This window comes from Schistocerca cancellata, chromosome 4, assembly GCF_023864275.1.
Source record: "Schistocerca cancellata isolate TAMUIC-IGC-003103 chromosome 4, iqSchCanc2.1, whole genome shotgun sequence".
NCBI lineage: Eukaryota > Metazoa > Arthropoda > Insecta > Orthoptera > Acrididae > Schistocerca > Schistocerca cancellata.
Genome location: NC_064629.1, coordinates 872,738,675 through 872,765,293, shown reverse-complemented (window position 1 = coordinate 872,765,293; position 26,619 = coordinate 872,738,675). Strand labels below are relative to the sequence as shown.

The 26,619-nt window shown below is 46.3% G+C and overlaps 1 protein-coding gene across 1 annotated transcript in view; it reads right to left on the bottom strand.

Annotated features, from left to right (window-relative positions):
- The window catches only part of LOC126184483 (dynein axonemal heavy chain 5), a 976,026-nt gene that overhangs the window by 37,719 nt on the left and 911,688 nt on the right, over positions 1-26,619 (bottom strand). The window contains exons 69-70 of the mRNA XM_049926874.1: positions 17,756-17,950; positions 11,593-11,855 (exon numbers count right to left, since the gene is read on the bottom strand). Of these exons, the coding sequence (XP_049782831.1) occupies positions 11,593-11,855; positions 17,756-17,950 (458 nt within the window). The remainder of the gene's footprint in view (positions 1-11,592; positions 11,856-17,755; positions 17,951-26,619) is intronic.

The following is a 26,619-nucleotide window of genomic DNA, read 5'->3' as shown; positions in this document are numbered from 1 at the left end:
CAAATATTACAGTGGAATAAATCATCTGTATTCCTTTGACACCATCGCTTCATTATTTAAAATACACAATTTTACCGAAAAACATGTTCAGAAATATACTTCTCTCCACGCTCTGAGGATGCATGATTTGTAAGAGACAGGATCTAAAGTGGAGTATAATACATTTAGTTTTTGCACAACGCTTCTGAAAAATAGGTGGAAATGCTAATGAGTAATATAGAAAAGGCCATTCTTGAGAGGACACCTATTCTGTGTGCTTTTTGTATATATTTGCAAGATAACTATATATCTTTAGTACATTCCATGCGTGATGTGTTTGTCAGTGTTGTGAATGTGTAAATTTCAAAGTGCAGAGACACAAAACTAGGTAAAAGCTTACACAGTGCTAATATTCCCCTCATAGTGAAACTTGGTCGTCACTTCAGGGAGATAAAAACAAAAGGCAAGTGGAACTGAAGTAAAATGGATAGAAAACAGAAACTGATGTGAAAATGGTTTCTCTCACCCGAAATGTAAACACTGCCGATATAATAGGGTAAACTGTTTTCGGTTTCCAAGCCGCGTCATTTAAGGTAAAATGTAACTGAATTGAGGCGACTTAGAAACTGAGAAGAAATTTATTCTTTTTACTAATTCGTTTTCCCGTTAGGTTTGTAATCCCATTTTGTGATGAAGGAATGTCCAGCTCTAGAAAGTTTACGTTCGTTTTGTCACAGTTTTTCTTGCTTCTGCATCCATCACCATCGTATCGTTGTAAGCTACCTTTGGTCTTTTTCTTTGTGTTTCTGTATGTATTCAGGGCATTATTAAATAATATAAGATTTGAGACATTTCACACTATCTTATCCTAGATCATCGTTAGCAAAATTCAAGATGGTAAAGTTTTCGTACGGGAGAGCTGTCAAAGTTTTACTGAAAAACATGTTCAGAAGTATACTTCTCTCCACGCTCTGAGGACGCATAATTTGTAAGAGACAGGATCTAAAGTGGAGTATAGCAGGAAGAAAGATTTGGATCTGCAATCCTCTCGACGACGAGTCATCAGAGACGCAGCACAAGCGCGCATAGGGAAGAACTTCTAGAGCTATGTAAAACCCTTATTTTCTTCAAGATGTCGGGAAGCGCCTCGTTCACGTATTTAGTGAAGTACAACTTGCTGTAAGCGCAAAAGAAGTTAACGAAATGAGAGTTTCGTAACGGAAGTTGTCATGTTACCTTTTCGTTCTTGATCACATAGCCTAGATTCTGCGACACCTGCAAAACATTGGTGACGATTTTCACTTAGTTCAGGAACTAATGTTCTGTAAACGCCACCATCTGATGATAAGCCAGCAGGAGCTTGAAAGCTAGTTCATGGCTGAATGATTTTTTCAAGGCTGTAGCTCTCGTTTGGATGCTGCCTCACTCCAAGTTATCCTATATTTAGAATTTTTTTTACCATGATCTTTAGTGTACCAGTTGGACCATTATCATATTACTATCGACAGAGACTGAATTATCAGTCATATACATAAACATGAGAATTTCGTATATTTAATTGTAATGAGTAATAATTCTCAATAGCTGTTTTTGACAGATATGGTTCTCAGGTTTCAACACTGTCCTCAGAATGAATAAAACAGCCGCCATTCTCTTCTCTTTGCAGGCTACTATTTTGTGACTACTAGTGGTGTAGCCTCGAACGTCTTCAAATACCACTTCCGTAAAGTCTGCGTCTGACCATAACAGCAATTAATCCAAGTTTACTCTCCCGTAAGAAGGTGATCCACATAGCGACAAGCTCTGGTTTTTAATGTTTTGGGCAATGTACTATTTGATCCTCTGTGAAGTAGTATAGCGTCCATTCAGAACAAAGCTTCTGGGCATTAACCCGGCAATTAAGAGATGTCAGCTTTAGTTGAAGGCATGATTAACAATGATATCTTCTACTACTTCCATACAGCAGCAAAGTTCCCGTCAATAATTGTCGATAAAGGTTGACTAGAGTAGGGAGCACCCACCAGGTAATGTTATCCTCCTGAAACTTGTGAGCATATCACGCTCACGATAGTATTTATTTATGTTTTGTTTGTTTCTTTTACTTAAGTATTGCTGTAAGTATGGTTGTTTTCATGTTTGGGCGGGTTTAGTGACATCTCTGAACAGTCAAAGGGACTGTGTCTGTGATACAATATCCACAGTCAGCGTCTATGTTCAGGAGTTCTGGGAACCGGGGTGATGCAAAACTTTTTTTTATGTGTGTAGCTGTACCCTCCGCCCAGGAGGTTATTTCTGTTCTGGCTGTATGTTGTTGACAGTAATACACGTGCTTTCACTTCTAAGTGTTGAGGTTCACAGACGATCCTGCCATCGGATTTGGAGTTGATTGCAGTTACGACGTGAAAATACTAATTAGCATGGACGCAGCAGATTTGTAAGAACAGCGACGCTAGCCATAGGCACTGGAACAGAAGAGAAGTTACAGATTGGCGAGCGGCAGTGTCACTTTGCTTTGAACAATCTGAACATAAGACAACTATGAAGAGGTTTTAGATATCTGACAGTACTGGCCAACTATTAGTCATAAATACTAACTGTACTGTTAAATTGGTGTCCAGTCTTCTATCTCCTCCTGTGTATTTTATCATCTGTATTGAACGACTATTGTATCAAACTTGGTAGGAGTAGCTAGCCCAATAGTTAGGAGATTGGTCTGAACAAGTAAAGAAGTGTGTTGTGTGAAATGTGTTCACAGTTGCGAATATGGACTACCATCAACTGTATAATGGGATGATGACACTGAAAATTAGTGCTGGACCAGTGTGAGGTGGGGTGGTTGTGGTTGCAGTGTGCATACCCCTGAGATGCAAAATTAAAGCCCTCATGATAGGAAAACGGAGCGAAGCTTCCTATGCAATCAAGGACCTTTTAAAAGGCAATGAAACAAATCGTGCAACGGATAACGCTTTATTAAATCTTAATTTAACAGGGGTAGGCTCATTTTTAAAAGTTAGTAGTCATGCATGAAATACACAGGTCAAACACCACACAACACAGAGTTTTAGTTAAGGGAGACATCTAGCTGTTGAATGAAAATGCACACTTATATATATATATATATTAAAAAAAAAAAAACGTTATTTACTTCCCTTAACGTGCATTCAAGTGGGAACTAACTTCAACAAGGTAACAATGAATGCAAAGTTAAAGAGACAAATTATGTCTCATTCCGATGTTGGTAACAATTTCATATTCGTGTAATGAAAATTACCGACGGTCAGGCGAAGAGCATATCAGAAAGCGCTAATGAAAAGTGAACGCGAAAGAACAAACACCGTTCACAGATTCAAAGTGTATCCTGCAAATAAAACAGCTAAGAGCGGCAATCAGCGATACGACTAACTGGTGGTGGCTAGTGTTTAAAGTCCCGTCGACAACGAGGTCATTAGAGACGGAGCGCAAGCTCGGGTTAGGGAAAGATTGGGAAGGAAATCGGCCGTGCCCTTTCAAAGGAACCATCCCGGCATTTGCCTGAAACGATTTAGGGAAATCACGGAAAACCTAAATCAAGATGGCTGGAGACGGGATTGAACCGTCGTCCTCCCGAATGCGAGTGCAGTGTGCTAACCACTGCGCCACCTCGCTCGGTGATACGACTAACTCCGCAAAGTTAACAAATAGCGCGCTTGCTGAACTATTCCAAGAAAAGCATTGCTGGCCGAATCTCACCAATTAAACTTCCAGTATTCGGCTGCGTGTGCGCTGTCTGTGAGCGACAGTTAATAACGTAACTAGCCTCATCTTCGCGTGTGAAGCCCATGAGGCGCTGCAACACTATCGTTCATGGAGGAGGGAGGCAGGGAGTGCCTAAACAGAAGGTCTAACTTCTTTGGCCCTAGCCGGCTCATTGCGGGCAGAAATACTGGAGCTGCGAAAGGTTACAATTTTCCCGTTGGCTATCGGAGTTATGGCGGACGCAGCAAGAGGAGCATGTCTGGGGCGACCCCTATTGCTATCTTCTGCGCTCTGTGGCTGGCCCTCTGGCGGCTGAGCCGGATACAGCGGCAAGACAACGAAGGCGAAGCCGAGACACGCCGTCAGTCTCGCTGCCACTTCTGGGTGCTTTCGTCAAATTATTCGGCTTTTCCTCTTTGCCACTATGCGCTTTGATTCTCCTTCGACGACCTTCCTTTGCTATTACCAGAATCTGTTCGGGTAAGGGCGATGCAGACAACCTCATTTCCACCTACTCCTTCGTCTCACTCGGAATATTTTCAGAGGCGACCGGCGCATCTTTGATATCCAGCGGTAACTGTCCCGGCGCAGATGACGGGCCTGAAGTGACGTCCATTCGTTCGTGAATGTCACTGGTACTGCTTTCAACCTGAGTTGGCGTTTCCACTCTGTGAACATGTTCCGGCTGCCGGGGTTGAGGCTCTCGATAAGCGAGAAATCCGGGTTCGTGTACCCTTCTAGGACAATTTCCGTTGTCGTCATCCCATTATACAGCTAATGGCTGTCCATATTTGCAGCTGCGATTACATTTCATGTATTTCATAACGGCTGTAGTCGCCGCAGTGCCTGTTCCTTTCAACATACATGCATGTTCGAACAACATTGCATCGTACTACTGAACAACACAGACATTGCAATATCATACACTATGTGATCAAAAGTCTCTGGACACCCCCAAAAACATACGTTTTTCTTATAAGGTGCATTGTGCTGCCAACTACTGCCGGGTACTCCATGTCAGCGGCCTCAGTAGTTATTAGACACCGTGAAAGAGCAGAATGGGGCACTCCGCGGAACTCACGGACTTCATACGTGGTCAGGTGATTGGGTGTCACTTGTGTCATGCGTCTGTACGCGAGATTTCCACACTTCTAAAAGTCCCTAGGTCCACTGTTTCCGATGTGATAGTGAAGTGTAAACATGAAGGGACACGTACAGCACGAAAGCGTACAGGCCGACCTCGTCTGTTGACGGACAGAGACCGCCGACAGTTGAAGAGGATCGTAATGTGTAACAGGCAGACATCTATGCAGACCGTTGTTATTGTTGTTGCGGTCTTCAGTCTTGAGACTGGCTTGATGCAGCTCTCCATGCTACTCTATCCTGTGCAAGCTTCTTCGTCTCCCAGTAGCTACTTCAACCTACATCCCTCTGAATCTGCTTGGTGTATTCATCTCTTGGTCTCCCTCTACTATTTTTACCCTCCACGCTGCCCTCCAATACTAAATTGGTGATCCCTTGATGCTTCAGAACATGTCCTACCAACCGATCCCTTCTTCTAGTCAAGTTGTGCCACAAACTTCTCTTCTCCCCAATTCTATTCAACAACTCCTCATTAGTTACGTGATCTACCCATCTAATCTTATTTCGAAATCTTCTATTCGCTCCCTGTCTAAACTATTTATCGTCCATGTTTCACTTCCATACATGGCTACACTCCATACAAATACTTTCAGAAACGACTTCCTGACACTTAAATCTATACTCGATGTTAACAAATTTCTCTTCTTCAGAAACGCTTTCCTTGCCATTGCCAGTCTACATTTTATATCCCCTCTACTTCGATCATCATCAGTTATTTCCCCCCCCCCCCCCCCCCAAATAGCAAATCTCCTTTACTACTTTAAGTGTCTCATTTCCTAATCTAATTACCTCAGCGATTTAATTCGACTATATTCCATTATCCTCGTTTTGATTTTGTTGATGTTCATCTTATATCCTCCCTTCAAGACACTATCCATTCCGGTCAACTGCTCTTCCAAGTCCTTTGCTGTCTCTGACAGAATTACAATGTCATCGGTGAACCTCAAACTTTTTATTTCTTCTCCATGGATTTTAATACCTACTGCGAATTTTTCTTTTGTTTCCTTCACTGCTTGCTCAACATACAGATTGAATAACATAGGGGAGAGGCTAAAACCCTGTCTCACTCCCTTCCCAACCACTACTTCCCTTTCATGGCCCTCAACTCTTATAACTGCCATTTGGTTTCTATACAAATTGTAAATAGCCTTTCGCTCCCTGTATTTTACCCCTGCCACCTTCAGAATTTGAAAGAGAGTATTCCAGTCAACGTTGTCAAAAGCTTTCTCTAAGTCTACAAATGCTAGAAACGTAGGTTTGCCTTTCCTTAATCTAGATTCTAAGATAAGCCGTAGGGTCAGTATTGCCTCACGTGTTCCAATATTTCTACGGAATCCAAACTGGTCTTCCCCAAGGTCGGCTTCTACTAGTTTTTCCATTCGTCTGTAAACAATTCGCATTAGTATTTTGCAGCCGTGACTTATTAAACTGATAGTTCGGTAATTTTCACATCTATCAACACACCTGCTTTCTTTGGGATTGGAATTATTATATTCTTCTTGAAGTCTGAGGGTATTTCGCTTGTCTCATACATCTTGCTCACCAGATGGTAGAGTTTTGTCAGGACTGTCTCTCCCAAGGCCGTTAGTGGTTCTAATGGAATGTTGTCTACTCCCGGGGCATTGTTTCGACTCAGGTCTTTCAGGGCTCTGCCAAACTCTTCACGCAGTATCATATCTCCCATTTCATCTACATCCTCTTCCATTTCCATAATATTGTCCTCAAGTACATCGCCCTTGTATAGACCCTCTGTATACTCCTTCCACCTATCTGCTTTCCCTTCTTTGCTTAGAACTGGGTTTCCATCTGAGCTCTTGATATTCATACAAGTGGTTCTCTTTTCTCCAAAGGTCTCTTTAATTTTCCTGTAGACAGTATCTATCTTACCGCTAGTGAGATAAGCCTCTAAATACTTACATTTATCCTCTAGCCATCCCTGCTTAGCCATTTTGCAGTTCCTGTCGATCTCATTTTTGAGACGTTTGTATTCCTTTTTGCCTGCTTCATTTACTGCATTTTTATATTTTCTCCTTTCATCAATTAAATTCAATATTTCTTCTGTTACCCAAGGATTTCTGTTAGCCCTCGTCTTTTTACCTACTTGATCCTCTGCTGCCTTCACTACTTCATCCCTCAAAGCTACCTATTCTTCTTCTACTGTATTTCTTTCCCCCATTCCTGCCATTTGTTCCCTTACGTTCTCCCTGAAACTCTGTACAACCTCTGGTTTAGTCAGTTTATCCAGGTCCCATCTCCTTAAATTTCCACCTTTTTGCAGACCATCACACAGGAATTCCAAACTGCATCAGGATCCACTGCAAGTACCATGACAGTTAGGCGGGAGGTGAGAAAACTTGGATTTCATGGTCGAACGGCTGCTCATAAGTCTCACATAACGTCGGTAAATGCCAAATGACGCCTCGCTTGGTGTAAGGAACGTAAACATTGGAAGATTGAACAGTGGAAAAACGTTGTGTGGAGTCACGTATCACGGTACACAATGGCGCGATCTGATAACAGGCTGTGGGTATGGTGAATGCCCGGAGAACGTCATCTGCCAGCGTGTATAGTGCCAACAGTGAAATTCGGAGGCGGTGGTGTTATGGTGTGGTGGTGTTTATTATGGAGGGGCTTGCACCCCTTGCTGTTTTGTGTGGCACTATCACGGAACAGGCCTACATTAAAGTTTTAAGAACCTTGTTGCTTCCCACTGTTGAATAGCAATTCGGGGATGGCGAATACATCTTTCAAAACGATCGAGCACTTGTTCATAATGCCCGGCCAGTGGCGGAGTGGTTACATGACAATAACATTACTGTAATGGACTGGCCTGCACAGAATCTGGACCTGAATCCTATAGAACACCTTTGGGATGTTTTGGAACGCCGACTTCGTGCCAGGCCTCACCGACCGACATCGATGCCTGGGTGTCTGGATACTTTTGATCACATAGTGTATCTGTCCGCAGACACTGGGCACGTGACTTCCAATTAACATGCTCCCCTGTAAGGATACATACATAATGAGTGTCCGAGTACAGGATGTAGACACATGGTAGAGGACATGAAAGTTTGCATCTGGCCGTGAGTCGTGCTTGAATAGCCTACTGGTCGAGTGTGGCGCAGACCTCTCGAAGCCATGGACCCAGATTGTCAGCAAGGCACTGTGCAAGGTGGATCCATAATGGTGTGGGCTGTGCTTACATGGAATGAACTGGGTCACTGACTGGAAATAGTTATGTTCGGCTACTTGGAGAACATCTGCAGCCATTCATGGACTTCATGTCCCAAACAACGTTGGAATTTCTTTTCTTTTTTTTTGAAGAACATTCTGAACAGTTCTAGCGAATGCCAGATTGTCCGGCATAAATCCCATCGAACATTTATGGGGCATAATCGAGAGGTCGGTTCGTGAATAAAATCCTGCATCGGCAGCACTTTCGCAATTTATGGACAGCTATAGAGGCAGCGTGGCTCAACATTTCTGCAGGGTATTTTTGGTAAAGTTTTTGGGAATAGTGATCTTGTAATCTACAAGTACACCTGATGTTTGTCTATATTCGCAGCTGCTAATACATGCCACGTATTTCATAACGGCTGTAGTCGCTGCAGTGTCTGTTCCTTCGGACATGCATACATTTTCGAAGAAACATTGCATTGTACTTTTGAACAACACAGGAACTGCGATATCGTAGAAATGTGTTGCGTTTGTCTTTACTTTATACGAGAATGTTAATGAGTAGGAGGAAAGTCAGTATGGGAGCTCACAGCTTAAGATCCCGTCGACATCACGGTTATTACACGTGGCTAGCTACTCAGTAGATACCTTGGACAGAGGATGGAAAACAAAATAGGCAATATCACTGCCCGAAATGACTGAGAGAGACAACAGAGAGAATAAATGATGATTGTCAGATCGTAATTTGAACTCTGCTCACGCTGAATACGAAGGCAGCGTCGTACCTTCCGTGAGGAGAGCGGCCTGAGCTGGCGAGGCGAGCGCATCGCTGCCGTTGCGCGCTTCGCTTACTCGGCCGTTGAGAGCTCGTGAAGAGGTTTCTGTGCTGTGGGCGCTGCGGAGAGCAAATTGTCGTGCGTTGTTTTCACAACGCGTGCAGATTGTCGTGCTCCGCGCCTCGCAGCATGGGAAACAAGGGTGCGCAGAGGAAACTTGCCGCTACGAGGGGTCCTTCGGTTGTGCAACTCACTGAGTCTGCAGACCATGCGAGGAACTCACGAGAAGACGAGTCGCGGCCTGTCCCCCCTTTGTACGTCGAGTGCAAAGGCGGGTGGACAGCGCTGTTCGACACCATCACGAATTGTGCTCGGAACGAGGTGGTCTACGAGTCTGTCGATACAGACTCGCTGATCTGCGTTCGAGCTGCAAACGTGGCCGACCATAGGGCGATCAAGGTCGCAGTGGCCGACCACGTCGTCGACGCGCCGCCGGCGCGTGATAAGGCACCTTCCGTCGGAAGGATGAAGACGACCGAGGCACTCCTCAGGGGGTTACCTTGGTGCTGTGACGAGGCAGCGGTCCGGGAAGGGCTGCTGCGAGCCGGGTTTGGTTGTGCAACCGCAAGGTTGCACAACCGGACCAACAGGAAGAGGGCGCCGCTCTATGCCGTGACCGTGCAAACGGTCGACGGCGGGAGCGACATCTTCGACTTGCGGAAGTTGCTGGGCTTCCCGGTGACGACGGAGGCTCTCCCGACCGCCATGGACTCTCTGCCCCAGTGCTTCAGGTGCCAGGGCGAAGGCCATGTTGCGAAGTATTGCCGCAACGCGGCGCGGTGCGTCAAGTGCTCAGCCGAGCACGACAGCCGCGCCTGCGACCGCGGCAGCAACGTTCTACCGACTTGTGTCCGGTGTGGCGGCTCGCACGTCGCCAGCTGGCGCGGTTGTGCAGCCTTCTCAAGCCGCAACCGTGCCGGGGGCGGCGAGGCGGCTTCGGCCGTACCGACGCAGCGGCAGAAGCGAAGACGACGTCGGAAACGGCGTAGGGCGCAGAACAGCCCGGCGCAGCTGAGGGACGGCGCAGTAGCAGATCCACCTGCCAGGGGCAGGGACGACCGCTCGGAAACGGGCAGCCAGGACGCAGCTCGCCCTCCCGTGAAGAAGTGTGACCTCGAACTCGGCGCCGCCGTGAAGGAGGCCACAGCAGCCCTCAAAGCCGTCATGGCGGCGGAGAGGGCTGCCTTCGCAGCCGCCGTGGCTGCAGAGAAGGAAGAGGCCCTGAGGCAACTGCGTGCAGTCTTCGCCCAAGGCCTCAGCGCAGTCGTACCCGCGAACACTCCTCCTGCGACCTCACCGAAGGACGTTCGCGCGCCTATCCCAGCCGTTGTCCCAGCAGCACCGCAGGTGAGAGGCGCAAAGAAGACTACCGCCGCCCCAGCGGAACCGGTGGCGACGCCGACCGCTACGGGAGCGTCCATCATCGCGACAGCGAGAGCGAACGGCATACATTTCTCCGACGCTGAAGCGGCGCAGCTCGCTGAGCAAGTGGAGCTGATCCAAGCTTCAGCGCAGAAGGGCTGCGCCGTGCAGTAGAGGAGGACGCTGAACGGCAGCCGATCGCCGCCGTTCTGAACCAGCCTGATGAAGCTGCACCAAGTCACTGACGACAAGGCGCAGCAGAGGGCCTAACAGCAGCGCATGCGTTGCCGCGCCGAACTTTTATGTTACAGGGAGGAAGCCACTGCGGCCGGCCCAGGAGACTACAAGCGAGCCCAGCCGCAGCAACCGGACTGACCCAGCTAACGACCACGCAGTACATAGGTAACGTTGCACGATACCTCACGCTAACCTTCCCTCACCTTGCGTGCTCTGTCGCAGCTAGCAAGCCGCTACTGCCCTTACTACCCGTCCTACTGTCGCAGAGGTTTTTTTTTCCCTTGGCGCTGGCCTTGGCACTTTTTTTCCTCTGCCCTTACAACCGCTACCCTTCAATCGTTTTCGGCCACTTCTATCTCCTGATGGACCATGTTAATAAGTAATCTTACCCAGACGCATGGATAACATCACAGCCTGCATCCTGTGACGCCTGATTCAAAAACTAACATGTTTACGGAGGTGACAGTAGAACTTTTGGTTTGGTCACCACGTTGGTGTGGGCGTGGAGGGGCCCCATCCTTTGTTTTTGTTTGTTTGTCGTACCTTCCGTGCCACGGTAGTATTCGGTGGAACGAGCGTTGTGTGTTATTGTGTATTAAAGTGGGGACCTAGAAACGACGGAGGGGCTTCGTCCTGCTGTAGCCCACAGTGGTCCACAACCCCACAACAGGCCACAGCAGTCCACCCACCCCACAACCGCCCCACACCGAACCCAGGATTATTGTGTGGTTCGGCCCCCAGTGGACCCCCCTTCCTCCCCCCCCCCCTCCCAGAAACGTCTCATACCAGACGAGTGCAACCCCAAATGTTTGCATGGTAGAGTAATAGTAATTATGGTGTATGCGTATGTGGAACAGTGTTTGTGTGCATCATTCACCGACATAGTCTAACTGAGGCGGAATAAGGGGAACCAGCCCGCATTCGCCGAGGCAGATGGAAAACCTCCTTAAAAACCATCGACAGATTCGCTGGCACACCGGACCTCGACGCAAATCCGCCAGGCGGAGTCGTGCCGGGGACCGGCACGCCTTCCCACTCGGGAAGCAGCGCGATAGACCGCGCGGCTATCCGGGCGGGCGGAAACGAGCGTACTCTTATTAAAGTAAACCCGATCATAACTCACGTGATATCCGCGTTGCCGTGCAGACCGAACACCTCCGGCGTGTCGGTGGCGGGCAGCCCATTGATGTAGTCGATGTAGCCCTGGAGGTTCCGCGTGTTGGGCACCTTGTAGTTGCGGTAGAACTCGAAGCCGGGCCGCAGCAGGACATCGCAGAACCAGACGTGTGTGAACGTGGTCAGCAGCCGTTTGTCGAAGTCGTCGGTGACTCGGCCGCCGTACTGCACCTCCCCCAGCATGTAGCACACTGTCGGCCACGAAATGCCCTGCGCAGCGCAGGCAGAACAGGGACGAACTCACTTAACTATCCCTTCATTATAACAATTCAACCGAACGGCCTGGCCAAGCAATGCCAGTTAGCGTAACTCCGGTTGAGAAAGCGAAATATAAATGAGGCTGGCTGCGTTGGGGTACTTACATTATTGTTCTAACCACTGCCTAGATGTAAGCCTACATTGCATGTTTCATAAGACATGCCTTTTGGTATACTCTGCCGAAGTAAACAAATAGACTGAAAGCCTGTCTGTCTGTAAGAATTTTCATTCTTTGGTCGTCTTCGAAAATCTGAGACTAAAAACAAACGTCTCCTCCATCTTATCCACTGCTGGAACTCATCACTACTGCTTCAACATATACCAAGCCCATCTCCCTGCTCCCTGAACCTCCACACACAGGATGTCCCGTTTATCTTGACCAACCCCAATAACTTTTTGTCTAGAAGTAGAATAAACCAATTGTTGTTTAGCTACTAGGGGGACATTTAACAGCGTGACTGCCTTTCTTGAATCTTCGTTCAGTACGAAGATATGAACAGCAGGACGTCTTTTTAAATAACACCGTATATTTTTTATTGAGTAATACACTTCCTCTCTTCACGTCCTGTTCAATAACATATCACTTATTCATGTAAACACATCATTCAACTTAATAAGAAACGGAAACGAAAAAGCGACAACAGCATGTTTTAATCGAAGGAATAATGACATTATCTGCTTGTGGACACTGAATTAAATCAATGATGAAAGTTGAAAATTTGTGCCGGACCAGGACTCGAATCCAGATTTTTCCGTTTCTCGTTAGCGGTCGTATTGAAAGCCCCGGCTATCCAGACATGGTCCCTGACCGACCCAAATTCCCAACTTATTCACACACTACTGCTGTAGTGCCCCTGCCCATTACCTTCACTACTTGCAGCGACCGCCGATTCTCGTGGGCCGTGCGGGATTAGCCGAGCGGTCTCAGGCGCTACAGTCATGGGCTGTGCGGCTGGTCCAGGCAGAGGTTCGAGTCCTCCCTCGGACATGGGTGTGTGTGTTTGTCCTTAGGATAATTTAGGTTAAGTAGTGTGTAAGCTTAGGGACTGATGACCATAGCAGTTAAGTCCCATAAGATTTCACACACATTTCAACATTTTTGATTCTCTTGGGAATTCGGGCTTGTTTGTACATCTGCACTGAAAGGATCATTGGCCATCTCGCCCTGGTTACATACACTGACGGGAAAAAAATCACAACAGGAAGGAGTTGTGCAACATAACGAAAGTTGGTAGGCGTGTTTCTACATCTGAAAGATGATGTCTATTCAAATTTCGCGCCAGTCGAATAAAAGTGGCGCTAGTAGTGCCAATATGAGGATGCATATCCGGTTTGCTCCAAATACACGCTGTAACAGTCTTCAAGGTTAGTCACTTTTGGGATTGGAAGTATAGTGAGTTGATTAAGCCAAGAGTGCCTTTAAGGTGACAACGACGCCATTATCAACACCTCACTAAGTTTGAACGAGGTTGTTAATAGGGCTACGAGAACCTGGATGTTTCTTTTGCGGTACTGCAGAAAGACTTGGTAGGAACATAGACACTGCACATGATAGCTGGGAGCGGTGATCACGAGAATGTACGGTCACAAGAGACCAGGTTCCGGACGGCCACCTGGCACTATAGAGAGGAAAGACCATCGTGTTCGGCGTATGGCTCTGTCGTATCGTATTGAATCTGCAGCAACAATCTGTGCAGCAGTTGGCACCACAGTGACGTAAAAAACTGTTACAAATTTGTTACTTAAAAGGCAGCTCGGAGCAAGACGCCTTGTGCATTCCACTGACCCCAAACCACCGCGCCGGCCGGAGTGGCCGTGCGGTTCTAGGCGCTACAGTCATGCCTCGGGCATGGATGTGTGTGATGTCCTTAGGTTAGTTCGGTTTAAGTAGTTCTAAGTTCTAGGGGACTGATGACCTCAGATGTTAAGTCCCATAGTGCTCAGAACCATTTGAACCATTTTGAACCAAACCACCGCCTTTTGTGATTTCAGTGGTGTTACGCGAGAGCTCATTGGAGGGCAGGGTGCAGGTCTTTTGCGTTTTCTGATGAAAGCTGGTTCTGCATCGGTGCCAGTGATGGCCGCGTGTTGGAGGCCAGTTGAGGACCTGCAACCAACCTGTTCAGGTGCTAGACACACTGGGCCTACACCTGGAGATACGGTCTGGGGTGCGATTTCGTATGACAGCAGGAGCACTCTCGTGGTTATCCCACGCATCCTGACAGCAAATATGTATGTCAGTCAGGTGAATTCGACCTGTTGTATATTCCAGGGGGTGTTTTCCAACAGGATAACGCTCACCCATATAACGCTGTTGTAACCTAGAGTGTCGACATATTGTCTTGGCCTGCTCGACCATCAAATATTTCTCTAATCGAGCACGTAATGGACATCATTGAACGACATCTAGAGCATCATCCACAAGCAGTATTAACCGTTCCTGTATTGACCGACCAAGTGCAACAGGCATGGAACTCCATCCCACATCTGACAACCAGCAACTGTACAACACAATGTATTCGCGTTTGCACAATGTCAATCACTTAAATATGTTACCTAGACGCATATATTCCTGAAATTTTATTACTTGCATTAATTATTTTTTGGTATTGCGATTTTTTTAGTTAGTATGTAACCACATATATATATAACCAAACCCACACCCACACACACATATATATATAACGAAACCACACACATATATATATACACTCCTGGAAATTGAAATAAGAACACCGTGAATTCATTGTCCCAGGAAGGGGAAACTTTATTGACACATTCCTGGGGTCAGATACATCACATGATCACACTGACAGAACCACAGGCACATAGACACAGGCAACAGAGCATGCACAATGTCGGCACTAGTACAGTGTATATCCACCTTTCGCAGCAATGCAGGCTGCTATTCTCCCATGGAGACGATCGTAGAGATGCTGGATGTAGTCCTGTGGAACGGCTTGCCATGCCATTTCCACCTGGCGCCTCAGTTGGACCAGCGTTCGTGCTGGACGTGCAGACCGCGTGAGACGACGCTTCATCCAGTCCCAAACATGCTCAATGGGGGACAGATCCGGAGATCTTGCTGGCCAGGGTAGTTGACTTACACCTTCTAGAGCACGTTGGGTGGCACGGGATACATGCGGACGTGCATTGTCCTGTTGGAACAGCAAGTTCCCTTGCCGGTCTAGGAATGGTAGAACGATGGGTTCGATGACGGTTTGGATGTACCGTGCACTATTCAGTGTCCCCTCGACGATCACCAGTGGTGTACGGCCAGTATAGGAGATCGCTCCCCACACCATGATGCCGGGTGTTGGCCCTGTGTGCCTCGGTCGTATGCAGTCCTGATTGTGGCGCTCACCTGCACGGCGCCAAACACGCATACGACCATCATTGGCACCAAGGCAGAAGCGACTCTCATCGCTGAAGACGACACGTCTCCATTCGTCCCTCCATTCACGCCTGTCGCGACACCACTGGAGGCGGGCTGCACGATGTTGGGGCGTGAGCGGAAGACGGCCTAACGGTGTGCGGGACCGTAGCCCAGCTTCATGGAGACGGTTGCGAATGGTCCTCGCCGATACCCCAGGGGCAACAGTGTCCCTAATTTGCTGGGAAGTGGCGGTGCGGTCCCCTACGGCACTGCGTAGGATCCTACGGTCTTGGCGTGCATCCGTGCGTCGCTGCGGTCCGGTCCCAGGTCGACGGGCACGTGCACCTTCCGCCGACCACTGGCGACAACATCGATGTACTGTGGAGACCTCACGCCCCACGTGTTGAGCAATTCGGCGGTACGTCCACCCGGCCTCCCGCATGCCCACTATACGCCCTCGCTCAAAGTCCGTCAACTGCACATACGGTTCACATCCACGCTGTCGCAGTGTTAAAGACTGCGATGGAGCTCCGTATGCCACGGCAAACTGGCTGACACTGACGGCGGCGGTGCACAAATGCCGCGCAGCTAGCGCCATTCGACGGCCAACACCGCGGTTCCTGGTGTGTCCGCTGTGCCGTGCGTGTGATCATTGCTTGTACAGCCCTCTCGCAGTGTCCGGAGCAAGTATGGTGGGTCTGACACACCGGTGTCAATGTGTTCTTTTTTCCATTTCCAGGAGTATATATATATATATATATATATATATATATATATATATATATATATATATAATAGGAACTTTGGCGGCTTCATCAGTGCAAGTTATACGATGATTGCGTTGACTTGGATTGAAACTACCCGTTTCCTTCAGCGTTACATGACGACGAGAAAAGTTCGTCAGGAATGTGGGGTTTTGTCTGAATATCGCCCCTGTAGATTTCGTCTACCTGAGCACCATTATGCCTACATTCAGCAACACTAAAAGAAGAGTAATGATACAGTTTTCAACCCAAGACTGTCTTTAAACTACCCAATATCGAGTTTAAAAGTACCACAGTGCTGTGCTACATGTACCCATGCCGTAAGGAAGAGAACAGTACCGCAGCTACAGGGAGACAATTATTGAACTATATAAAATAAAATCGTCATAACTTCTGAACGTTTTGCTTTAGGACGTTCAAACTGCACGGTTGGCTGCGGGGCATGATGGGAATTAGTATCAAGTGAATATGGTTTGGTTTAGGGACGAAGCCCACTTTCATTGGTGTAGGTTCGTCAATAAGCAAAACTGGCGCATTTGGGGGACTGAGAAAGCGGGTTTCGTGATCGAGAAGTCTCTCCACCCCCAACGGGTAACTGTGTGGTGCTCAATGTCCAGTCACGGAATAATCGGTGCGCTGTTCCTTGATGCCACGGCCACTACTGAACGGTACGTGAAGGTTTTGGAAGCTGACATCCCCATTGTCCAAAGTGACCCTGGTGTCAACGAGATGTGGTTCATGCAAGACGGAGCTCGGCCCATAGAAGCAGGAGAGTGTTTGATGTCCTGGATGAGCACTTTGGGGACCGCATTCTGGCTCTGGGGCACCCAGAGGCCACTGGCATGGGCCTCGATTGGGCGCCATATTCTTCGGATCTGAACACATGCAACTCCTTTTTGTGGGGCTATATTAAAGACAGGGGGTACAGCAATAACCCTAAAACCGTTGCTGAGCTGAAAACAGCCATTTAGGAGGTCATCGACAGCATCGATATTCCGACACTTCAGCGGGTCATGTAGAATTTCGCTATTCGTCACATCATCGCCAATGATGGCAGGCATATCGAACATTCATAAATTAAATCCGAATATCTGTAGTGACGATTAGTTGAATAAGGCGTATGCACGCCGTAATTTGTAACTAATTTAAGTTTTTTTTTCATATAGTTCAATAATTGTCACCCTGTACTATTCTGCTAACTTACATTATGCAAAGATGAGTTTATTTCTTCCTTTTCTTCGTTGGTGTACTCACGCAAACGTTTAACTGACGTCGGTTGACTGAATGACCTATGTGCATTCCATATGTATCCATTTGTTTACTGTGAACTATAGAAAGTGAACGAGTTACCTGCAGTGTGTGTTAGTACAGGAGAAGCAAAGTCAGTTTTACGTTACATCTTTAATAACGCCATGTTGACGTGATACGTTTTTGAACAGTTTATGAGGAGAGGAAGTGGATTACCGAATGAAAAATACATACTGGTGTTCATATCTTCGTAGAGAACGAAGTTATAAGAGAGCAGTCTTGTTGGTTAATGGCTCCCTTGTTTCATTTTTCTGATACATTTTTTTATTTTGCTTCTGCACAAGAAATTATTTCGGGTGCTAACGCTATTTTAAGGACACCTTCCCATATAGTGGCAGCTTAATGTGATTTCACCAAATTCAGGGATACGATGCAGCTTAGGAGCCAATGAACGGCGGACTTACCTTCTTGGGATCCATGTCGTCCAAATGGTTCTGAATGAACTGTACACTGGCAGCGAAGTCGGCCTGGTTGAATTCGTACGGGACGTTCCAACCGAGCGGTCCGAACTTGCGCCTCTCCTGTACCACGGTGTGCAGGAAGGCCACGGCGTAGAGCAGCGGCGGCCACTGCGGCTGTGTCGAGTAGTCGAGCGTGTCCTGCCACACACACACCTCACAGGAAACATACTTCGCATTTCTTTCTACCAAGCACCTGCTACTGTCCGCAGGGATAGATTCGTAGTTAAAGTTGAGAATTAAAAATAATATTAAATGGGAAACGCTGTCCTAATGTTCCGCAAATATATACACTACTGGCCATTAAAATTGGCTACACCACGAAGATGACGTGCTACAGACGCGAAATTTAAGCGACAGGAAGAAGATGCTGTGACATGTAAATGATTAGCTTTTCAAAGCAGTCACACAAGGTTGGCGCCGGTGGCGACACCTACAACGTGCTGACATGACGAAAGTTTCCAACCGATTTCTCATACACAAACAGGAGTTGACCGGCGTTGCCTGGTGAAACGTTGTTGTGATGCCTCGTGTAAGGAGGAGAAATGCGTACCATCACGTTTCCGACTTTGATAAAGGTCGGATTGTAGCCTATCGCGATTGCGGTTTATCGTATCGCGACATTACTCCTCGCGTTGGTCGAGATCCAATGACTGTTAGCAGAATATGGAATCGGAGGGTTCAGGAGGGTAATACGGAACGCCGTGCTGGATCCTCGTATCACTAGCAGTCGAGATGACAGGCATCTTATCCGCATGGCTGTAACGAATCGTGCAGCCACGTCTCGATCCCTGAGTCAACAGATGGAGTTTGCAAGACAACGATCATCTGCACGAACAGTTCGACGACGCTTGCAACAGCATGGACTATCAGCTCGGAGACCATGGCTGCGGTTACCCTTGACGCTGCATCACAGATAGGAGCGCCTGCGATAGAGTGCTCAACGACGAATCTGGGTGCACCAATGGTTAAACGTCATTTTTTCGGATGAATCCAGGTTCTGTTTACAGCATCATGATGGTCGCAACCGTGTTTGGCGACATCGCGGTGAATGCACATTGGAAGCGTGTATTCGTCATCGCCAAACTGGCGTATCACCCGGCGTGATGGTATGGGGTGTCATTGGTTACACGTCTCGGTCACCTCTTGTTCGCATTGACGGCACTTTGAACAGTGGACATTACATTTCAGATGTGTTACGACCCGTGGCTCTACCCTTCATTCGATCCCTGCGAAACCCTAGATTTCAGCAGGATAATGAACGACCGCATGTTGCAGGTCCTGTACGGGCCTTTCTGGATACAGAAAATGTTCGACTGCTGTCCTGGCCAGCACATTCTCCAGATCTCTCACCAATTGAAAACGTCTGGTCAATGGTGGCCGAGCTACTGGCTCGTCACAATACGCCTGTCACTACTCTTGATGAACTGTGGTATCGTGTTGAAGCTGCATGGGCAGCTGTACCTGTACACGCCATCCAAGCTTTGTTTGACTCAATGCCCAGACGCATCAAGGCCGTTATTACGGCCAGAGGTGGTTGTTGTGGGTACTGATTTCTCAGGATCTATGCACCTAAATTGCGTGAAAATGTAATCACATGTCAGTTCTAGTATAATATATTTGTGCAATGAATACCCGTTTATCATCTTCATTTCTTCTTGGTGTAGCAATTTTAATGGCCAGTAGTGTATTTATTTGCTCACGAACTTGGTTTCGGGCCTTTACGCCATCGTCGGTTGACAACTCAATGTCGCAGTCACAAATAAAATGAGGTGCGACTTATACAAATATAACTTACCAGAGCGAAAAATGCTCCTATCGTGGAACAACAACAAAAACAAAAAAAAGGCGAATATGTCCTGGGCTATTATGGACAGGTATAGAGGCAGCATGACTCAATATTTCTGCAGGGGACTTACAAGACTTGTTGAGTCTATGCTGTAGTACACCGGGCAAAAGGAGGTCCGACACGAAATTAGGAGGTATCCCATGACTTTGGTCACGTCAGCGTACTTGACAAGCTGCCTAATATTACCTGACATGGGTACTAATACTAATAAGTAAAAAAGCAGAGCCGGCCGCGGTGGCCGAGCGGTTCTAGGCGCTCCGGTCCGGAACCGCGCTGATGCTACGGTCGCAGGTTCGAATCCTGCCTCGGGCATGGATGTGTGTGATGTCCTTAGGTTTAAGTAGTTCTAAGTCTAGGGGACTGATGACCTCAGATGTTGAGTCCCATAGGGCTCAGAGCCATTTGAGCCAAAAGAGCAGACTGTGTCAAGATTTTTTGATTTACATATCTTTTAAGAGAGAGAAGAGGAGAGAACTGGACGAAGGTGGAAGAGGGGGAATGGTGGAAAGACAGAACACGATGGAGAGGCTTGTGTTCCCGACAGACCCAGCCAGTGGCTGGAAACTGTCCAAGATGATGATGATCTTTTAAGCTGCATGTATTGTGTAAAAGCCAGTTCCCTTCTTTTACATCCCTAACTTTGCCCAGAACGTAGTCACGTTTTTTGCGCTATGATAGGCGCATGTTTCATACTGGTTTCCAAATTTTACTCTACCATAATTTTGACATTGCACCACAATAGCTTCGCAATATATGTGGATTACTGTTGAGCCAGCCGACGAGTATTCCGATGTAGGTGTTTCTATTGCCTTTCGAACCATGTTGCCTGAGTTGGGCATCATCAGTCTAGCGTCTCTACTGTTACATGCCTGTTGTGGTTGAACCTGTCCAGTATAGCTTACTGTGGCCTCAGAGCGCACAAGCCTCACAAAAATGTGAAGATCACATGCCTGCGGGAGGTTTTTTCCACTTCCTTAATTTTAATTGTTTCGTTTTACATTTTTAATTTTTTATTTTATTTTATGTTTTATAGTTACATTTTATTCATATACGCATGAAGCTGTATACGTAAACATATGAAAAATAGCCATTTATACTTAATACAGCGCACAAAATAACAGCAAACACAAATATGATATCGTACGAAATATTAAATACTCTGCGAAGTTGGTGATCACAAAGTATGTAAATAGTTTATGTTACGTAGATAAACTTACGATACGACCATATTACATAAATAAACTTACTTAAAAGCTTATCATATCGCAAGCTGAACGATTCGTGCAACAAATAATAAACTACTAAAAGCATACATCTTCTTACTATCTCTTATCTTAAAATTCTTGTCACTGTCTACTTAAAGTATGCAATATTAAAAACTGAAAATTAAGAAACGGCCGCTAGAAAAACCACATGTGAATAATTTTGGCGCGAAACATTGAAACAACCAATCCGAATTAAGTATGAGTATAACTGGCTGAAATAAGCAGAAGGACTACGAAACAATGTACGCACGACAAAATACTATCAAGCTGAAATGTTAAACATTCTACGAGGGCAGTTCAATAAGTAATGCAACACATTTTTTTCTGAAACAGGGGTTGTTTTATTCAGCATTGAAATACACCAGGTTATTCCCCAATCTTTTAGCTACACAACACTATTTTTCAACGTAATCTCCATTCAATGCTACGGCCTTAGCCACCTTGAAATGAGGGCCTGTATGCCTGCACGGTACCATTCCACTGGTCGATGTCGGAGCCAACGTCGTACTGCATCAATAACTTCTTCATCATCCGCGTAGTGCCTCCCACGGATTGCGTCCTTCATTGGGCCAAACATATGGAAATCCGACGGTGCGAGATCGGGGCTGTAGGGTGCATGAGGAAGAACAGTCCACTGAAGTTTTGTGAGCTCCTCTCTGGTGCGAAGAGTTGTGTGAGGTCTTGCGTTGTCGTGAAGAAGGAGAAGCTCGTTCAGATTTTTGTGCCTACGAACACGCTGAAGTCGTTTCTTCAATTTCTGAAGAGTAGCACAATACACTTCAGAGTTGATCGTTTGACCATGGGGAAGGACATCGAACAGAATAACCCCTTCAGCGTCCCAGAAGACTGTAACCATGACTTTACCGGCTGAGGGTATGGCTTTAAACTTTTTCTTGGTAGGGGAGTGGGTGTGGCGCCACTCCATTGATTGCCGTTTTGTTTCAGGTTCGAAGTGATGAACCCATGTTTCATCACCTGTAACAATCTTTGACAAGAAATTGTCACCCTCAGCCACATGACGAGCAAGCAATTCCGCACAGATAGTTCTCCTTTGCTCTTTATGGTGTTCGGTTAGACAACGAGGGACCCAGCGGGAACAAACCTTTGAATATCCCAACTGGTGAACAATTGTGACAGCACTACCAACACTGAGTTGTTTGATGGTGATCCGTCGATCATCTCGAACGAGTGTGTTCGCACGCTCCGCCATTGCAGGAGTCACAGCTGTGCACGGCCGGCCCGCACGCAGGAGATCAGACAGTCTTGCTTGACCTTGCGGCGATGATGACACACGCTTTGCCCAATGACTCACCGTGCCTTTGTCCACTGCCAGATCACCGTAGACATTCTGTAAGCGCCTATGAATATCTGAGATGCCCTGGTTTTCCGTCAAAAGAAACTCGATCACTGCCGGTTGTTTGCAACGCACATCCGTTACAGACGCCATTTTAACAGCTCCGTACAGCGCTGCCACCTGTCGGAAGTCAATGAAACTATACGAGACGAAGCGGGAATGTTTGAAAATATTCCACAAGAAATTTCCGGTTTTATCAACCAAAATTGGCCGAGAAAAAAAATGTGTTGCATTACTTATTGAACTGCCCTCGTATATGCTGTGATTAAGCAACGGTACGCTATTTCATTACATAACGTATATTCAGCCACTTCGGTTGCACAACATTTTGTCAGTTGACCATGGTGTGAATACATGTATTCCAGGTAACATTCTATTCTGATGAAGATTGCGATAGCGCAATCGAAACAGTGGTCAATCGCCAAAATTTTATGCAACCTAGGTGGCAGTATATCCCGTTCTGCAATTGCTATCAAGTTTTCAATCCTGTACGAAAATTAACGAACTTAAACTTGTTTTGTGAGAAAATAAATGTTTTACAAGACAGAATGGTAATTTTTGAAGAAAACGCAGTAAAACATTTTCTGTTGTTTAGAAATAAGGTGGCCTTTCTTCTGATAATTATTTTTATAGCGATTTTCGTGTTAGTTACTGTGGTGTGCGTACTGTAAGACCTTCGGTACACACACCATCAGATTGTTGATAGCTATTAGTTGCTGCAATCACCTCCTCGTTCGAATAAGATCTTTGTATCAGTAGCCATTTCTTCAAATTGGTGAACAAACAGTAGTCTGAGGGAGTCAAGTCTGAAGACTAAGGGAGATATGAAACGAGTTGGAATCCTATTTCCATTAATTTTGCTACTACAACTGCTGAGGTGTGTGCTGGTGCACTGTCGTGATGGAAAAGGACTTTTTTGCAGTCCAATCGCTGGCGTTTTTCTTGAAGCTCGGTTTTCAAACGGTCCAATAACGATGAATAATATGCACCTGTAATATTTTTACCCTTTTCTAGATAGCCGATGAGGATTATCCCTTGCGAATCCCAAAACACAGTCGCCATAACCTTTCCGGCCGAAGGAATGGTCTTCGTCTTTTTTGGTGCAGATTCTCCTTTGGTAACCCATTGTTTAGATTGTCGCTTGGTCTCAGGAGTATAGTAATGTATCCATGTTTCATCCACAGTGACTAAACGATGCTTAAAGGCCTGTGGATTCTTCCTGAACAGCTGCAAACTACCCTTCCAACACTTCACACGATTCCGTTTTTGGTCAAGCGTGAGCAATCGTGGAACCCATCTTGCGGATAGCTTTCTCATGTCCAAATGTTAATGCAAAATATTATGTACCCGTTCATTCGAGATGCCCACAGCACTAGCAGTCTCACGCACCTTATCTCTTCTGTCATCCATCACCACATCATGGATTTTATCAATTATTTATGGAGTCGTAACCTCCACAGGGCGTCCAGAACATTCAGCATCACTTGTGCCCATACGGCCACTACGAAAATTTTGAAACCACTTATAAACTGTTCTAATCGAAATCACCACACGAAATTCTTTTTCGTCCATTTTTTGACAATCACTCCACTTCCTTGATTCACACGAATGCCAAACACAAAGAAAATGACTAATATGGCTGGAACTTGGTGTGCGTTCTTTCCAAAGATGCTACTAACTACACGTGACCTCGATACGCGGCGATGGTGCCATCTCTCGGACTTTGCACGGACTTTTCAAACGCCCCTCGTAACTCAGTTTCACACCAATATACGGCATCTCTGTGTCCTTCAAAGTAATCACTTAACATCTGTCACTGTTCATGCCTTTTACATAACCTTCCTTGCCTGGTAACAACACAAAACACGAACAATAGTAATGCACTGGGCATCTCGTGTCCTTCAAAGTAATCACTTAACATCAGTCATTGTTCATGCCCTTTACATAACCTTCCTTGCCTGGTAACAACACTAAACACGAACAATAGTAATGCACTGTGATGAACTTTCTACCCATTACAGAGAATTACAACTCAATCACTTACATACCCGCCGATGATGTGTACATGTGCAGAGTTACGTTGACATTTGACCCTCTCTTCTGTGTGCTTTACTTTTTTTGTCAGGCAGTGTACATTGAGTTCTAAACTGTCCAGTCACGTTAATGTGACCACCTATCAAAAGCTTGAACAACAACCTTTTGCAGCACGATCCGTTGCGAGACGTGTAGAAAGAGAGTCAATGAAGTTCTATAAAATACCGACAGGGATATGGAGCCATGCGGACTCCAGTGTCATGACCAGCTGCACTAGCATTCTCGGTTCAGGATCCGTGTCGTGAGCAGCTCGATCGAGGTGGTTCTACAGATTCTCGATCTGGTTTAAATCCGCCAGGGGAGCACGGTAAAGACATAATGGTGCTCCTAGAACCGCGCACGTACACTGCGAGCTGTGTGACACTTTGTATCGTCCTGCTGGTAGATATTCTACGAAGAAAAACAAGCGGCAAATAGGGGTGGACATAATCCCCAACGATAGATGCATAGTTGTGTTGATCCCTTGGACCTTCCAGAATGACGAGATCACCCAGGAAACGCCACGAAAACATTCCACAAACCATAACGTTCCCTCCCCCGTCCTGGACCCTTCTGACGATCCAGTTGCCATCTGTCGGAAAGATTATAAAACGTGATTCATCTGAAAAGGCCAGTTGCGGTACTGGCGTGCAAATTCCAGACTTCGTCGCAGATGAACAGCAGTTAGCATGAGCGCCTGCTGCGGAGGCCCATATGCCGCAACGTTCGCTGCGCAGTTGTTGAGGAGACTCTGACGGTAGCCCCTTGGTTGATCTGGGCAGTCAGTTGCTCAACAGCTGCACGTATATTGGCCTGCAAACGTCTCAGCAGCAGACGTTCACCCCTATCAGCTTTGGCCCTTGGTGCACCACAATCGCCTCTGCGTCGTTTTTCAATAGCGCCCATTTTGCCACGGTAGCACGCTGACAGTTTACAAACAGCCGTTTCGGAAATGCTTCAACTCTTGGCCCGAAAGCCAATGACCATGCCCTTCTGGACATCAGATAAATCGCTCCGTTTCCACATTACGACGACTGCACTGTTACCTGCGCTTTATATGCCCTCCACAGCTGTTGAGTGGTTATTGCATGTTGACGTGGAACAGAGGCGGTGGTCACATTAATGTGACTGGACTGTATACAAATAAAATTTTTTGACATAGATATCCTTAATATAAATTAAGGCTGTGATTTGATGTCAACTATTATTTTGAAGAATAGGAAGTGGGATAGAAAGAAAGGGACTAACGAAATGGATACATTCTTTCTGAAAAATGGAACAACATTCTCACTATACCTTTCTTATTCATAGTGAATCTCTTACTAAGTAGTGTGCACATCAATCTACATCTAAAGCTACGTCTACATCTACGTGATTACTCTGCTATTCACAATGAAGTGCCTGGCAGGGGGTTCAATGAACCACCTTCAAGCTGTCTCTCTACCGTTCCACTCTCGAACGGCACGCGGGAAAAACGAGCGCTTCAATTTTTCTGTGCGAGCCCTGATTTCTCTTATGGTATCGTCATGATCATTTCTCCCTATGTAAGTGGGTACCAACAGAATGTTTTCGCAATCGGAGGATAAAACTGGTGATTGAAATTTCATGAGAAGATCCCGTCACAACGAAAAACGCCTTTGTTTTAATGATTGCCACTCCAATTCACTTATCATGTCTGTGGCACTATCTCCCCTACTTCGCGATAATACAAAACGAGCTACCCTTTTTTGTACTCTTTCGATGTCATCCGCCAGTCCTATGTGATGCGGATCCCACACCGCACAGCAATACTCCAGAATAGGGCGGACAAGCGTGGCGTAAGCAGTCTCTTAAGTAGACCTGTTGCACCTTCTAAGTGTTCTGCCAATGAGTTACAGTCTTTGGTTTGCTCTACCCACAATATTATCTATGTGATCGTTCCAATTTAGGTTATTTATAATCGTAATCCCAAAGTATTTAGTTGAATTTACAGCCTTCAGATTTGTGTGACTTATAGCGTAATCGAAATTTAGCTGATTTCTTTTAGTACTCATGTGAATAACTTCACACTTTTCCTTATTCAGGGTCAATTGCCACTTTTCGCACCATACATATATCTTATCTAAATCATTTTGCAAGTCGTTTTGACCATCTGATGACTTAACAAGGCGGTAAATGACACCATCCTCTGCAAACAATCTAAGACGGCTACTCGTATTATCTCCTGTCTCGTTAATATAAATCAGGAACAATAGAGGGCCTATAACATTTCCTTGGGGAACGTCGGATA